The sequence below is a fragment of the Megalobrama amblycephala genome, linkage group LG3 (genome assembly GCF_018812025.1).
Source record: "Megalobrama amblycephala isolate DHTTF-2021 linkage group LG3, ASM1881202v1, whole genome shotgun sequence".
Classification (NCBI taxonomy): domain Eukaryota; kingdom Metazoa; phylum Chordata; class Actinopteri; order Cypriniformes; family Xenocyprididae; genus Megalobrama; species Megalobrama amblycephala.
The window spans coordinates 7,809,546-7,824,457 of NC_063046.1; the positions used below are offsets into that span (position 1 = coordinate 7,809,546).

A 14,912-nucleotide genomic window follows, 5' to 3' on the forward strand; every position below is an offset into this window, starting at 1 on the left:
TGTTGTCAGAAGTCCACACCAAGTTGTTTAATTGAGTGAAAAAAGTCCAGTTTTTTTCAATTCAATTTTGTGTGAAAATTCATGACTGGTCAAGTAATAAATCACAAAAAAGATGTAATAAATAAATAAAATAAATAAAAAATTACTGCTAAAAAAAAGTAATTTAAAAAACTGCAATAAAAACAAAAACAAGGAACAAATGAAACTAAACTAAAATATTTTTAAAATTAAACTTAAACTGCGTCAGTTTAAAAAATTTTTTTTTAAATATATTTTTTCCAAAACTAAGTAAAAAAAAAAAAATTTTTGATATATGGTATATTCTAATAAGTGAAACAACTGCAGTGTAACGACATTAAACATTTTTAAATGATCTATATATATATATATATATATATAGATCATATATATATATATATATATATATATATATATATATATATATATATATATATATATATATATGATCTATACGAGTGAAAACAGTGCTAAATTGATCAATAATAAATTGGGGAAAAAAATAAAATTCACATATACTATAAATATACTGCAGCAAAAGTAAGAGTAGTAGGTAGAATGCTATTGCAAACAGAGCCAATGAGTATGTTTTCGTGCACACACACACACACACACACACACACACACACACACACCTATCAGCATTGATATACAACAGCAGTGCATTAGTATGAGCCCATATGAGCAGAAATACTTGGAAGTCTGTCATAACAACAGGAAGCAGCATGTGTTTGCATGGTTGCTGTGCCACCGCCACATTCCAGTATTAAATCACCATAATAAAAGCCATCCTGGACATGCATGCCAACACGTCACAAACATAACAACTGGCCTGGAAACAGACATCAGTGCTAAACTAAAGTGAACCGAGGTTTCCATAACAGGCCCCAAAACAGTTCAGTGGCACAGAGTGTGTCTGGGTTAATGACTCCCAGGGCAGGCGTTCAAAAGAAAACAGTCAGGCAGAGCTTTGTAATGCCTATAAACTTTGGGTTTACCTGGACTTTCCTGTTACGGAGGGTTTACCGAGACGGCCTGGCCTAAATTCCCCTTAAGCCGAGGGGCTGATCTGAAAGTCTTAACTGATTGTACCGAGTGGAAACGGTCCAACCGCTGCTAACACAGAGTCATGTTATTTCTGTGATTATGATCATTCAAAAATCAGTATCTACATCATTGACAGGTCTTGTGCTCTAGTATTCAATAAAGGTGCGTTACAATTCACAGTTCACTAGAACAAACCTTAACACTTTCACAATTTCATAGTCCTAAACCAGATCCTGGCTTCTGATTGGTCAATACAGCATTCCAGTCAAGATACACACAACAGTAAGAGCTGTGATGTGAAACATGCCTTTCAGCAGTCACTATATTCACAATATAATACAGCTTCTCATAACCTATTGCTTAATATTAGAGAAACACCAACATTTCACCTGTTGCATAAATCTGAATAAAGAATAATATATTGATATTCAATATTAATATATTTTCTGTCCAATTTTAGTGTTACTTTCTAATAAAAGTGTTTTTTTGTATTTTATTGGCTTGTATTTTTTAAATTCAGTATTATTAAAATGATTGAATTTCATTAAAAAGTCTAATATTAATACAATTATACAAAAAAAGCCTTTTAATTTATTTAATTTAAAATATGAAATAAAAATCTTTTAAAAAGCATTTTCGGTTTCGGTTTCGGTTTCTGGCCAAGAGCATCCAGAATTTTCAATTTCGGCCCAGAATTTGCATCCCTACTTAATATAAAAATATATTAAATACACTATCGTTCAAAAGTTTGATCATTCTAATTTGCTGATTTGGATGTTTCTTATTATTATTAATGTTGAAGACAGTTCTGCTTTATAGTTTTATTGAAACACTTTTTTCAGGATTCTTTGATGAATAGAAAGTAAAAAAAAACATATTTTTTAACATTATAAATGTCTTAATTGTCAACTTTGATCAACCGAATGAGTCCTCGCTGAATTAAAGTATTAATTCCTTTAAAAAAATCGTACTGACCATAAATCTTTGAACGGGAGTTTATTAAAAAAACAAATTATATTTTAAATAAATACACAATAGATAATTGTTTACAACCATTTCTGCATGAAAAAAAAAAAAAAGCTTGACAAAAAAAATTGTCAATTCTAACCAAACCAATGAAGGAAGGTTAAATAAAAATCTAATTTTAAATAAAAAACATTTTAATTGAAAACTTCATTATTAGAACTGGCTGAACTTGACGCCCTGTAGTCAATAATTTTTTCATCTTTGAGCACCAAAATGACATATTTAAATGTTTTTGTCCAGTGAAAAAAATGTCTTCATGCCTTGAATGTAACTCTACACCCTTGCCTCATTTAGTATATGTGGATCAATGAATATGCTAATTAGCCCCGCCTCCACTCACACCAGCTCAGAGATCCACTCAGTCAACTTCGCCTTTTGCTTGACTACGTTATCAAACAGCTAATAATGTGTTGTAATATTACACAAACCATGTTCTCGTTCACCATCTCAGAGTCAGACGGCTGATTTATATTGTTGATCATAACTTCATAATATACGTCATACTTGATGTGTATTATGAATATACATCATATATTCATATGAGACTCATATGAATTGAGACTCCCCCGCTAGTTCGCTGTTAATGATATGCTAAAGCCGGCCCACGTGTCGACGGTTACACGGTAGTTTGTGACGTCAGAAACACCAGCGATTTCAAACCGTCTTTTTTTCACGGCAGTTTTAAAAAGAAAATACTCAACAATGGTGTTGACTTATGAATTTGCACATGGTTTGTCTTAAAGCATATTAAAAACACCACATAGACAAATAAACAACATTAAAAACTTGATTTTCACCACAGGGGGTCTTTAAATTACCCATAGCACAATTATGACACAATTAAAACTAAAATGTAGAACTATCATTTCTCATTATTCTTCCAACTGTTTTCCCCTCAGTGCAGCACGGAAATGCACAGACAGAAATTATTCATGATTAACTTGTGCCATCCTGTGAAATTAATCACTGACTCATTCAATCAGACTTTCTTACTGAGTTTACTTATCTACAGAAAGATCATGCAGCTCTTAAGACAAATCTATTGATCTGTTCCAAAACCTAGTGAACTGCCTACCTAGACAGCATTTTAAAGCATCCTAGGTGCAGTTTTTGACACAAGGACTGTTCTAAAATGGTAGGAGGCATAATTATGTATCATAACAATTCTTTGGGTCAAAGGCAATCGAAAAAAGTTCATTTTAAATATATTTACATTTTCATAAAAATGTCTATATAAAATATATATATAAACTATACAACATATATTAGGTAAAATAATACATTTGATTTAACATTTTTATCAAGGCAGCTCACTAGGTGTTACAACAGAGCCTATTAGCTAGTATTAAATTCAAGAAGCTAATGAACCACGAGCATTTCGCAGAGCAGCGGTTTTACAACGCGCAATTTAACCACCACAATATGAAGTGGCAAGTATGACTTTAGTTAGAAATCATTTCAGTTGAGCAGACACAATCCAGATGAATATTATGATGGACTGTGTGATTCTGTGATTCTGACCTGGTCATCATAGCGATAGGTGAGATACTGCTCTCCTGTTGTGTCTTCCAGAAAGCTTCCTTGTGGAGAAAGTGCAAATTCAGGTAGGAAGTAAGCACTCTGCGCCTGGCTCGCTAACCCCTGTAAAACAAAACCACAACATCCACATTAAACCTAATCTAAAAGTACTGTCATTTAGGGGTGTGCATGTAACATTTACCACAGCATGAGGTAAGTGTACAAAAGATGATATCAAATGTTAACAGTGTTCAAATACAGTACATACAGATCAAGCTGAACTTTCTATTTGATAATTTTGCAACTGTAATTGTAAGATTTAGATTTAAAAGTCTGTAACGTGTAACCAATCTACCCCCAGTACTGTATGTGTATATATAAATAAGTATATATATATATATATATATATATATATATATACACATATACACACACCGATCAGGCATAACATTATGAGCACTGACAGGTGAAGTGAATAACACTGATTATGTCTTCATCACAGCACCTGTTAGTGGGTGGGATATATTAAGCAGCAAGTGAACATTTTGTCCTCAAAGTTGATGTGTTAGAAGCAGGAAAAATGGACAGCGAGTTTGACAAGGACCAAATTGTGATGCTAGAGCATCTCCAAAACTGCAGCTCTTGTGCCGCTGTCACCTTTGGCTTGCTTGGTTGGGGACACTTGACATTTGACTTGACATTTGATATTCAACAGTGCTTTGATCTGCCTGCATTGACACTATTCTTTAAGAGCTGCTGTGCAGTCAAAATAATGTACCAGTTATCAATGTAAAGCTGCTTTGACACAATCTACATTGTAAAAAGCGCTATATAAATAAAGGTGACTTGACTTGACTTGACTTGAGTGTTCCCGGTCTGCAGTGGTCAGTATCTATCAAAAGTGCTCCAAGGAAGGAACAGTGGTGAACCGGTGACAGGGTCATGTGTGGCCGAGGCTCATTGACGCATGTGGGGAACGAAGGCTGGCCCGTGTGGTCCGATCCAACAGAAGAGCTACTATAGCTCAAATTGCTCAAGAAGTTAATGCTGGTTCTGACAGAAAGGTGTCAGAATACACAGTGCATTGCAGTTTGTTGCATATGGGGCTGCATAGGTACTCCCTACCGGCTTTGGCCTCTTTCAGGAGGATAATGCTCCTGCTACAAAGCAAAAATGGTTCAGGAATGGTTTGAGGAGCACAACAACGAGTTTGAGGTGTTGACTTGGCCTCCAAATTCCCCAGATCTCAATCCAATGGGGCATCTGTGGGATGTGCTGAACAAACAAGTCCAATCCATGGAGGCTCCACCTCGCAACTTACAGGACTTAAAGGATCTGCTGCTAACATCTTGGTGCAGATACCACAGCACACCTTCAGGGGTCTAGAGGAGTCCATGCCTCGACGGGTCAGGACTGTTTTGGCAGCTACAGGGGGACCAACACAACATTATGTGTTATGCCTGATCGGTGTATATATTAGCCACTCTCTAGATATAAAAAAAACGTACATAGTACAAAAAATAATCATCCTATTCCTGACTCATGGAATGAACCTCGAAACCTGCCAGCTGCTATCCATCTCTGACATCCCCCAAACGAAAAGAAAATAAAGAACTACAGCATGGACAAATTAAGGGGAAATGCAACTGCTAAAAGTTCATTGTGAGATAGTAAGAAGCCCACAGAAAAGAAAGCAGCTCGGGGTCTTTCAGCGGTGAAACTCCCTTTTGTCTTAGAGGTTTATTGAGGAAGATTAGCTGCAGCACATGCACCAAATCCTGAATCGTTCAGACCAATTTGAAGTTGGCGACCATGGGCTTACCGTGCTGATGCCAGGCTGACGGGTTTCTCAGAAGTGCCTGGTGGTGACACACTTATAAACATTTTATGCAAGTTAAAGAGGTTATAAAATCACAGCGAGCTCCTGAAAAGCTTTTTTCCCTCCCTTCTCATTAAATGGGGAACTATTTACAAGCGTTTGAAGCTTAAAAACAAAATGTACCTGGTATCAAAAATGAATCTAATTTTATACCCGAGCACTGGAAGCGTCTGCTGGTGCAAGTGTGTATGGATACATGCTACCGCTGGCTACTTCTCCAAGCACTTACGCCCTAAAGAGCAGAGGAGTTTGGCACACGGTCAGAGAAGCCGCCCGGCATGCTTTCATCAGCCACACCGACTTTCACTGACAAGCCTGAATTAACAGCCCTGCTGCATGTGTGTGTGTGTGTGTGTGTGTGTGTGTGTGTGTGAGGGTTGAGAAGAATTCAGAAGAATTTCAAGAGCTGGCTCCAAATTCACAGTCACAACACAGGGGAACTTCATTAGTTTATATTAAGTTTTGCAACTAAACATAAAAAATTACACCATTTTGAATAATTATGTCTATTTCATTCCTTATATATAGAACACACATAATAACTGATTAGATATTTCTAAATTGAATTCAATACAGCCATCAATTCTGCAATATGTACAGCACCACTACATTTTTCCTCATATAACTTTATAGAAATATTGACAGTAAATTTTTAACCACTGAGAAAAATAGGGAAGTACTGATTTATTAAAAATATTTAATATAAAATTACATAATTAAAAAAGTAAAATTATAATAAAATACTTGTAATTAGATTATATTATATTTTAAAATACTCGTAATTAGACTACAGTTGATTACTTACTATTCACAAAATTAAGAATTTAATTCTCCTAATTAATTTTTTTTATATTTTCCTTTCTAAAAAATCTTATTGTTTATATATGTTCAGAAAGTCTTTCAGTTTTGTGGAAAAGCACACATAAGAATGGCCACTATTTGAGTTCTAGTCAAGTAGTCAAGTTTTAGTGTTTTATTTTATTTTAATTTAACATTTTTTAAATTAGCTTTTCATCTATTTACGAACCCCCTTTTTAGCAGTTCCTACAAAAACCGTACAAAAAAGTAATCAGATTACATTACATAAAATGTGTAATGTAATGGATTACGTTACTAACACTTCTCTTCATGTAATTTGTATTCGGTATGGATTACAGTTTTTAAGTAATCTACCCAGCACTGCTTATCAATATAATTTAATGTGTCTGAAAATATTAATATAAATGGTGATTTATGTGCGATGCAACCCTGATGCATAAATATTTGAGATTAAAAACCCTTATTAAGTCAAAATAAAGACCCTGTTATTGTTGTTAAAGTGTTAGTTCACCCAAAAATGAAAATTCTTTCATTTATTATTCACTCTCGTGTCGTTCCAGACCTTCGTTCATCTTCACAACACAAATTAAGATTATTTTAAAGAAATCCGATGTCTCAGGGAGGTCTCTATTGCCAGCAAGATAATTAACACTTCCAGATGCCCAAAAAAATACTAAAAACATATTTAAAACAGTTCATGTGACTACAGTGGTTCAACCTTATTGTTATGAAGCGACAAGAATACTTTTTGTACTTTAGTAGCTTTCTGGTCATTGAAAAAGGGAGTGTTATTGCTGGCGATGCAGGCCTCACTGAGCCATCGGATTTTATCAAAAATATCTTAATTTGTGGTCTGAAGATGAACGAAGGTCTTATGCGTTTGGAACGGCATGAGGGTGAGTAATTAATGACAGAATTTTCATTTTTGGATGAATTAACCCTTTAATGATGGCAAGATCACAATCAGTGTCTGTGTATGCATAAGAAATGTGTTTGTTTGTATGTTTGACATGTACATTTTCGCAATCTGTCCCCAAACACAAACATCAATCCAGACAGTTTACAGCCTAAACAAGTCTCATCTGTCACCCCTGTAAACACCCTACCATCTGTGTTCCCCAAAAACACACACACACAGAAGTCCTTCAGGTGCTGACTGTGTTAGCTGGGGACATCTTCTCCAATAAATTCCCTATGAGGCCCCAAGGTACCTCACGGGGGCCCACACAGACTTACGACAACAAACTCCCTCCTGTACGTGCGAGCAAAGGAAAGAGTCGAGCAGCTCAGCCATCTCTCATCATCTCTTACAGGAAACAGCCCTGACAGAGCAAAAATAATACGGCTAACAGGAATGACTTTCATTTCATGACCAAGAATAGAAACTGAAGGGAGGTTCTGAGAGCTGCACAAAACTCTGTGAGGATGTTCACAGTCTGACATATGATCCTTTAAGTGCCCTAAACAAAAAAATACGTCTTTGGATGGATGAAGGCTTCAAACTCCCCTTTATAATCACCACCTCAGCTTTTATATACAAATCAGATCTTAATAGTGTTAATGCTGGGCTTTTCTTATTTTACAAGAAAATACTTGAACGGCCGCCTCTGAATGAGCACAAAGGCCCGTTCACAACAAGAAAAATAACTACAACTATATTAGTGTCTTTAAACACACAACTATTAAAAACACTTCTGTTAATTGAAATAAAGCTGAAATCAAATAAAATATTAATTGGAAAATTTAAACTAAATGAAAATTAGAAATGTTGCCTTTGCAATAAAGTTAAAGCACTAAAGTTATGTCACAAAGGTCCACTGAAGGCAAGCTGATTTGAACCCATGTGCAGTTTTACTGAATATAGACTTGACTTTTGACTTGACGTGACGTGACTTGACAAGACTTGATGAGACTTGACGAGAGTTGACGAGACTTGAAGAGACGACTTGAGACTTGACTTGAGACTTCACTCGAGACTTGACTCGAGACTTGATGAAACTTGACTTGATGAAACTTGACTTGACAAGACTTGACAAGACTTGACATGACTTGACGAGACTTGACTAGACTTGACGAGACTTGACGAGACTTGACGAGACTTGACGAGACTTGACAAGACTTGACTTGATGAGACTTGACTTGACAAGACTTGACGTGACTTGACTTGACGAGACTTGACTTGATGAGACTTGACTTGACAAGCCTTGACGTGACTTGACGAGACTTGACTTGACTTGATGAGACTTGACTTGATGAGACTTGACTTGATGAGACTTGACTTGATGAGACTTGACTTGACGAGACTTGACTTGATGAGACTTGACTTGACAAGACTTGACGTGACTTGACGAGACTTGACTTGACTTGATGAGACTTGACTTGACGAGACTTGACAAGACTTGACGTGACTTGACGTGACGTGACGTGACTTGACTTGACTTGACTTGACTTGACTTGACTTGACGAGACTTGACGAGACTTGACGAGACGAGACTTGACTTGACGAGACTTGACAAGACTTGACAAGACTTGACGTGACTTGACGTGACGTGACTTGACTTAACTTGACTTGACGAGACTTGACGAGACTTGACGAGACTTGACGTGACTTGACTTGATGAGACTTGAAGAGACTTGACGTGACTTGACGAGACTTGACTTGACTTGATGAGACTTGACTTGACGAGACTTGACGTGACTTGACAAGACTTGACAAGACTTGACGTGACGTGACTTGACTTGACGAGACTTGACGTGACTTGACAAGACTTGACGAGACTTGACGTGACTTGACGTGACTTGACGAGACTTGACTTGACGAGAATTGACGAGACTTGACGTGACTTGACAAGACTTGACAAGACTTGATGTGACTTGACGTGACTTGACAAGACTTGACGTGACTTGACTTGACTTGACTTGACTTGACTTGACGTGACTTGACGAGACTTGACGTGACTTGACGTGACTTGACGAGACTTGACGAGACTTGACAAGACTTGACTTGACGAGACTTGACTTGACTTGACTTGACTTGACTTGACGAGACTTGACGTGACTTGACGAGACTTGACAAGACTTGACAAGACTTGACGAGACTTGACGAGACTTGACTTGACGAGACTTGACGAGACTTGACTTGATGAGACTTGACTTGGCAAAACTTGACTTGACTTGACTTGACTTAACGAGACTTGATTGACGAGTCTTGACTTTTGACTTGACGAGCTTTGACGAGACATGACCTGACGAGACTTGACGAGACTTGATGAGACATGACTTGACGAGACAAGACGAGACATGACGTGACGTGACTTGACTAGACAAGACAAGACAAGACAAGACTATAATTACTAGCTTCCGGTAACGTCCGTCCGCGCGTTCACGAAAGAGTTGAGTTCTGGCATATAACATAGGCGTAGCGTAAGTTTATGTGAGAGTAGATGCCTCTCGTGGTTCAAACAAAAAGGGCTAGGAAACAAACTCAAGCTCCTCCTACATTTCTCAGTATACACCTAGGATGGCTTTAAACCGGCTACCTGTTCTGCCTCAGGTTCTACATCGATAACAAAGTATTGCTACTGACCTATAAGGCCCTAAATGGTTTAGCTCCTGTGTATTTTAAGTCTTTTACTGCCCTACAATCCATCTCGCTCTTTAAGGTCACAAAACTCTGCACTTTTGGTTGTACCTAGGATATCTAAGCCTACTAAAGGAGTGAGAGCGTTTTCGCATTTGGCTCCTAAACTCTGGAATAGCTGGGGCTCAGAGACTCTCTCCCAGTTTAAATCTAGATTAAAGACACATCTCTTTAGCCAAGCATTCACATAAAGCATATCATAACCTTGCACTTTGTGCCTTAAAACGATATGTATTGTGAAAAGTACGATATGTATTGTGAAAAGTGCTATATATGAATTGAACTTAATATTTTTCATTATAGTATCAACCTTAGTTTGTACACCCCTTAACTCTTGCCGTAATTTAACCTGGTTTTGATTCAGCTTAAATTTCAGGCAGCATTGGAGGAACCGTACTGGGTTTCGTTCAGCTTAGCGCCACATACAAGCTCATTACTAAAGGCTCAGCACACTTCCACTGGCATTTACAAGAGCAGGCACAGGTGTGCGTGTTTTCATGTGCCAGAAGATGTTTCATCAGCCACTCTATTAGGGAACTGTAGATACATTGTCTCAGCAGGGCATAAGTGCCAAATAAGTAAAGCACTAAGTTGAGTTCTAACATCAAAGATTGGAAGTGAAAGACTCCGCTCTGACCGAAGGAATGTGACGACGCCGTCAGAGTGAGTATACTCAATAATGTGGAGAAAACTCCAGCTGGTTTCTCCAAGCTGGTCTCTGGGTTAATGGCAGCAGGCCAGTACCTTTTCTCAGACTGGACTAACCCTAGATAAGCTTTTGACTTTTAGTACTTGGTGCCAAGGATCAGTACAGTCAGAGGAGGACCTAATCCTGGATCATAACTTCTTTAAAACAGGGCCAGGTTAACATCTGGTCACTCTAGCATTCCTCAGCTCTGAAGTCAGTGGGACAATGAAGATTCAACATTTACCCTGAGCAATGGGAGCATGAGTTGGTAAAAGCATCCTGACTCTAAATCATTCTGAAAAAGCGCCAACGACAATTTGAGTCTCTTACCCCTTGTAAGACCATCATAAAATGTCCCTGACGTCAGATAAATGCTTTCAGAGTCTTTTTTATGACAATCAGTTACCGATGGCAGAAACCTTAGAAACGTAGTCGCGTAGTGTCGTAAATGAATCCTGCCAGCTGCAAAATTCTTGTGACTTATCTTATAAAACAACTTATTTTTCATAGCATACTTCAAATATATACATATACTCCTGGGCAAAAAAATGGGCCAACTAAGCACTAAGCTTTTAATTGTCTTATTGGTCAGGAAATTAGCGACATTTAAGCAAATGCACTACTTAAAAAGCAACTGCTGTCTCAGAAAAACATCAAAGACAGAATGAAGGTTTTGGCAGAATATGGGAAGTCGTGTGTGGAGTGATGAATCACAATGAAACACGAGTTGCATGGTGATGCTCCAGAGTGGCATCAACGAAAATCTGCTGAGAAATATAATAATAAATGCATCTCTAGCACAGTGAAGCATGGAGGAAGAGCTGTCATTTTAGCTGTTGTTAATGGTGAGCTACTTCACTGTGAAAATTCATTTAATGCTTTGGAGTTCAAGAGAATATATTGCTGAATGGCTTGCTTCCCAAAATAAAAAGTAGTTATCTAAAGAGGAATGATCAGATGTTATTTTTCAACAAGACAATGCTCCTGCTCTGCCCACACTGTAAAGACAACAAGAAGTGGCTTGAGAACAAGTCAATCAGGCTCATGTTTTGGCCTGATCAGAGTCCAGATTTGAACCCTATAGTGAATATTTGGTCTCACATTAAACTCAAATGAACTGGGAGACATTTTTCAGCTACTCAAGAACAGTTTGAAGCCATCGACATTGAGTGGAACAATACTGACTCTTCTTCCTGTGAAAAGCTGTCGGCAGGTTGGGGAAGGTTATTCCGTGATAAGTTACTTTATCTACAATATTTGTGGAATTCTTGCTCATTTCTGGACCAGTGATTTGTGATTAAAATAGTTAAGACTATTAAAAGACCACTAAATATTTGGCCTAGGATTTTGTGAGTGTGTGTTTATACAACATTTCTCGAATCTGATTGGCAGAGAGCCGTGCCATAATTCCCCAGTACTGCTACTGTTTTTATGTCATGAAATTTAGTTTTAAGAGGTTTTTTTAGTAGAGGATGTAGTGATTTAGACCTCAAATACCAACAGCCGAATCACAGCCGTGCTGATATACAGCCATATCGCACAGCTGCTCATGAGATATTGCTTATATAAAACACCACAGTTTCCACAAAAATATTAAGCAGCGCTGTTTTCAACATTGATAATGGTAAGAAGTGTTTCCTTGACATGAATCAAGCATATCAGAATGATTCATGAAGAATCATGCCACTGAAGACTAATATAACAGTTATAACATGGCAATAATATTTAACAATATTACTGTATTTTTGTGAGTAAATGAAGCACTGGTGAGCATAACATATTTCTGTCAAAAACATAAAATCTTGCTGACTTTAAACTTTTGAACAAGTGTATATACTTACATTTCAAAACAAACTTGCATTTAAGATTCTCAAATCTCAAATACACAAAACTTGCTTCATGTTGAGAATGAAACCACTGAAAGTCATTAAAACTTATAGTTTAGTAAATGAGTCAGATTCAGTAGCCGCTCTAACTGATTCAGAGTATACATTAATTGATGAATCCTTTTTGAGAGATTGTTTATACTTGTGAATTGGCACATGGGACATTTGATTCACACTGCAAACTCATGATAAATATAAGTTCATTTGGATATTCAGCAAGACAGCAACTCTGGAGTGTGTATATAGCCAGAGCCTTCAGTAGGGATGTGTGGTGATGGTTCTGGTGACAACATCTTCCACCCACCTGCTGATTGTAGCCCATGATGGATAATGCATATTCATCAGTGTAATCTCAGCATGTTGCAGACTCTTTGAACATATTCCAATCAGCGTGAGCAAAATTGCCCTGCGGGGTTCAGCTTGCTCCCTATGGCCATACTTTGATGTTCTTGGTGTTTTTTGTCGTACCAGAAGCAGTTGGTATGCAGGGATTAATCGAGCAGATATGTGGCATAATGTTTGGAACAAAAGCTGAGTCATAACCTAAAGGCAATGACCAACCCAAAGACCATGATTCAGTAACATTATTCATCGAATTTAGTCCACAACATCCTCTTCAAAATAAAAGTTCTTTATTGGGATTGATGGCTCGAACCTTTAACATCCATGGAAACTTTCCACTGCAAAAAAAAGGTTCTTTACAGTGGGAAAATATTCTTAAGATTTTTAAAATATTCTCCATATCAGACAAAAATGGTTCTTTTAACTGTTCACTGAAAGGTTCTTTGAGGAACCCAAAATGGTTCTTCTATGGCAGGGATGCCCAATCCGGTTCCTGAAGATCTACCTTCCTGTAAAGTTCAGCTTCAACCCTAATCAAATGCAACTGAACTAGCTAATTAAGATCTTCAGGAGTAGTTGTTAATTACAAGTGCGTTGGATCAGGGTTCTTCAGGAATCTTCAGGAACAGGATTGAGCACCACTGTTCCATGGCATCACTGCGAAAACCTTTATTTTTAAGAATGAACTCAACTGGAATACAATGTGAAGCAACTGAAGTTGTAAACACAATACAGCTTTCAGGGCTAAAATACCTAGAGTACAAAGTAATCAAGTTCGTTGTGTGCTTTCATTAGCCACTGCTGCTGGACCGTTCTGCTAGTACTGTACCCTCAGGCTGAATGTTTTAGCAAATGCAGGTGTTAGAAGATGGTGCCAGATCTTTGATCTCATTATGAAAGCAGGCCTACCCTCACTAAGAGGTCAAGCAGCATAAAAAACCCCTTTGTTCATGCTGTCCTCAAGTTCTTGATGTGAGGAACTGTGTCGTCCTCAAGTTCCTACCTCCTACCCACAGTGTCCGTCACTGTCAATTCTGTTGAGCAAAACAGTCAATATTAATTTCGAAAAGAAAAGAGAGTTGTTTACGAAATACTACAGTATCAGCTAGGAATGAGCGATATTGAAAAATAAAATTATACTTAATATTTTAAGGGGATTTGACGCATTTGTCAAATAAAATCAGTATCAATAAAATCTGCACTGAATTTTGCTGAAAAATTTTGCACTGCAGAAGTGGCACAGATATTTAGATGTATTTACAGTGCAATTACAATTACACAAATAATGTTATGAATTTAATGTTTTAAAAATATTTTGAAAAGTCCATGAAAAATTAAATAAAATGATACTTTAAATATGAATTTAATCCACCAGTAGGTGCATTATGAGTGAGTCATTGAGTGCATCTTCACTACTCACTGCTTATGTGTGTGCACTAACTTGGATGGGTTAAATGCAGATGGGTTACCATTCTTGGTCTTCACGTCACATCACTTTCACATGCTGCGTCTGAAATCACATACTATACAGGTACTACATTTGGTCTGAAACTTACTTCACGACCGTAAAAAAAAGAATGTTATAGTATGAATGTGTGTAGTATATATTCAAATTTGGATGTACTACATTCACCATGTTGTCGTTGTCATGTGTCGCTTCACTTCTATTCACAAATCCTCTGCCCATGCATTATCATGGGATAATACAGTGTCGATTGATTGCACATTTCAGAATCTCGCCGGAAGTACTGTAGTAGGTCAACCGGATACTTTTCGCTTACAGTTTTATGAATACTATGAATTTAAACGTACTACTCAGCTCATATACTATTTTTCACCTACTGTAGGAGTATAACGGTACATGTATTCGGCCCGAATTGCCACGGTATGGACATCATAGTTCAGTGCATATAATCAGATGATGAATACAGTCAGTCACAGGTGATTCACACTCCAATCCAGAAGGGGGCATGCGCGGTAATGCAACACTGTTTGCTAACCGCCACAACAGGAAAAAGAGCAGAAGAAGAAGAACAGATGATCTATGCA

At 37.4% G+C, this 14,912-nt stretch overlaps 1 protein-coding gene across 2 annotated transcripts in view; it reads right to left on the reverse strand.

Moving 5' to 3' along the window:
• adamtsl3 (ADAMTS-like 3) overlaps positions 1–14,912 on the reverse strand; it is a 245,072-nt gene that overhangs the window by 202,283 nt on the left and 27,877 nt on the right. For both annotated transcript variants that reach the window (XM_048183676.1, XM_048183677.1), the window contains one exon: positions 3,613–3,732. In XM_048183676.1, the coding sequence (XP_048039633.1) occupies positions 3,613–3,732 (120 nt within the window). The remainder of the gene's footprint in view (positions 1–3,612; positions 3,733–14,912) is intronic.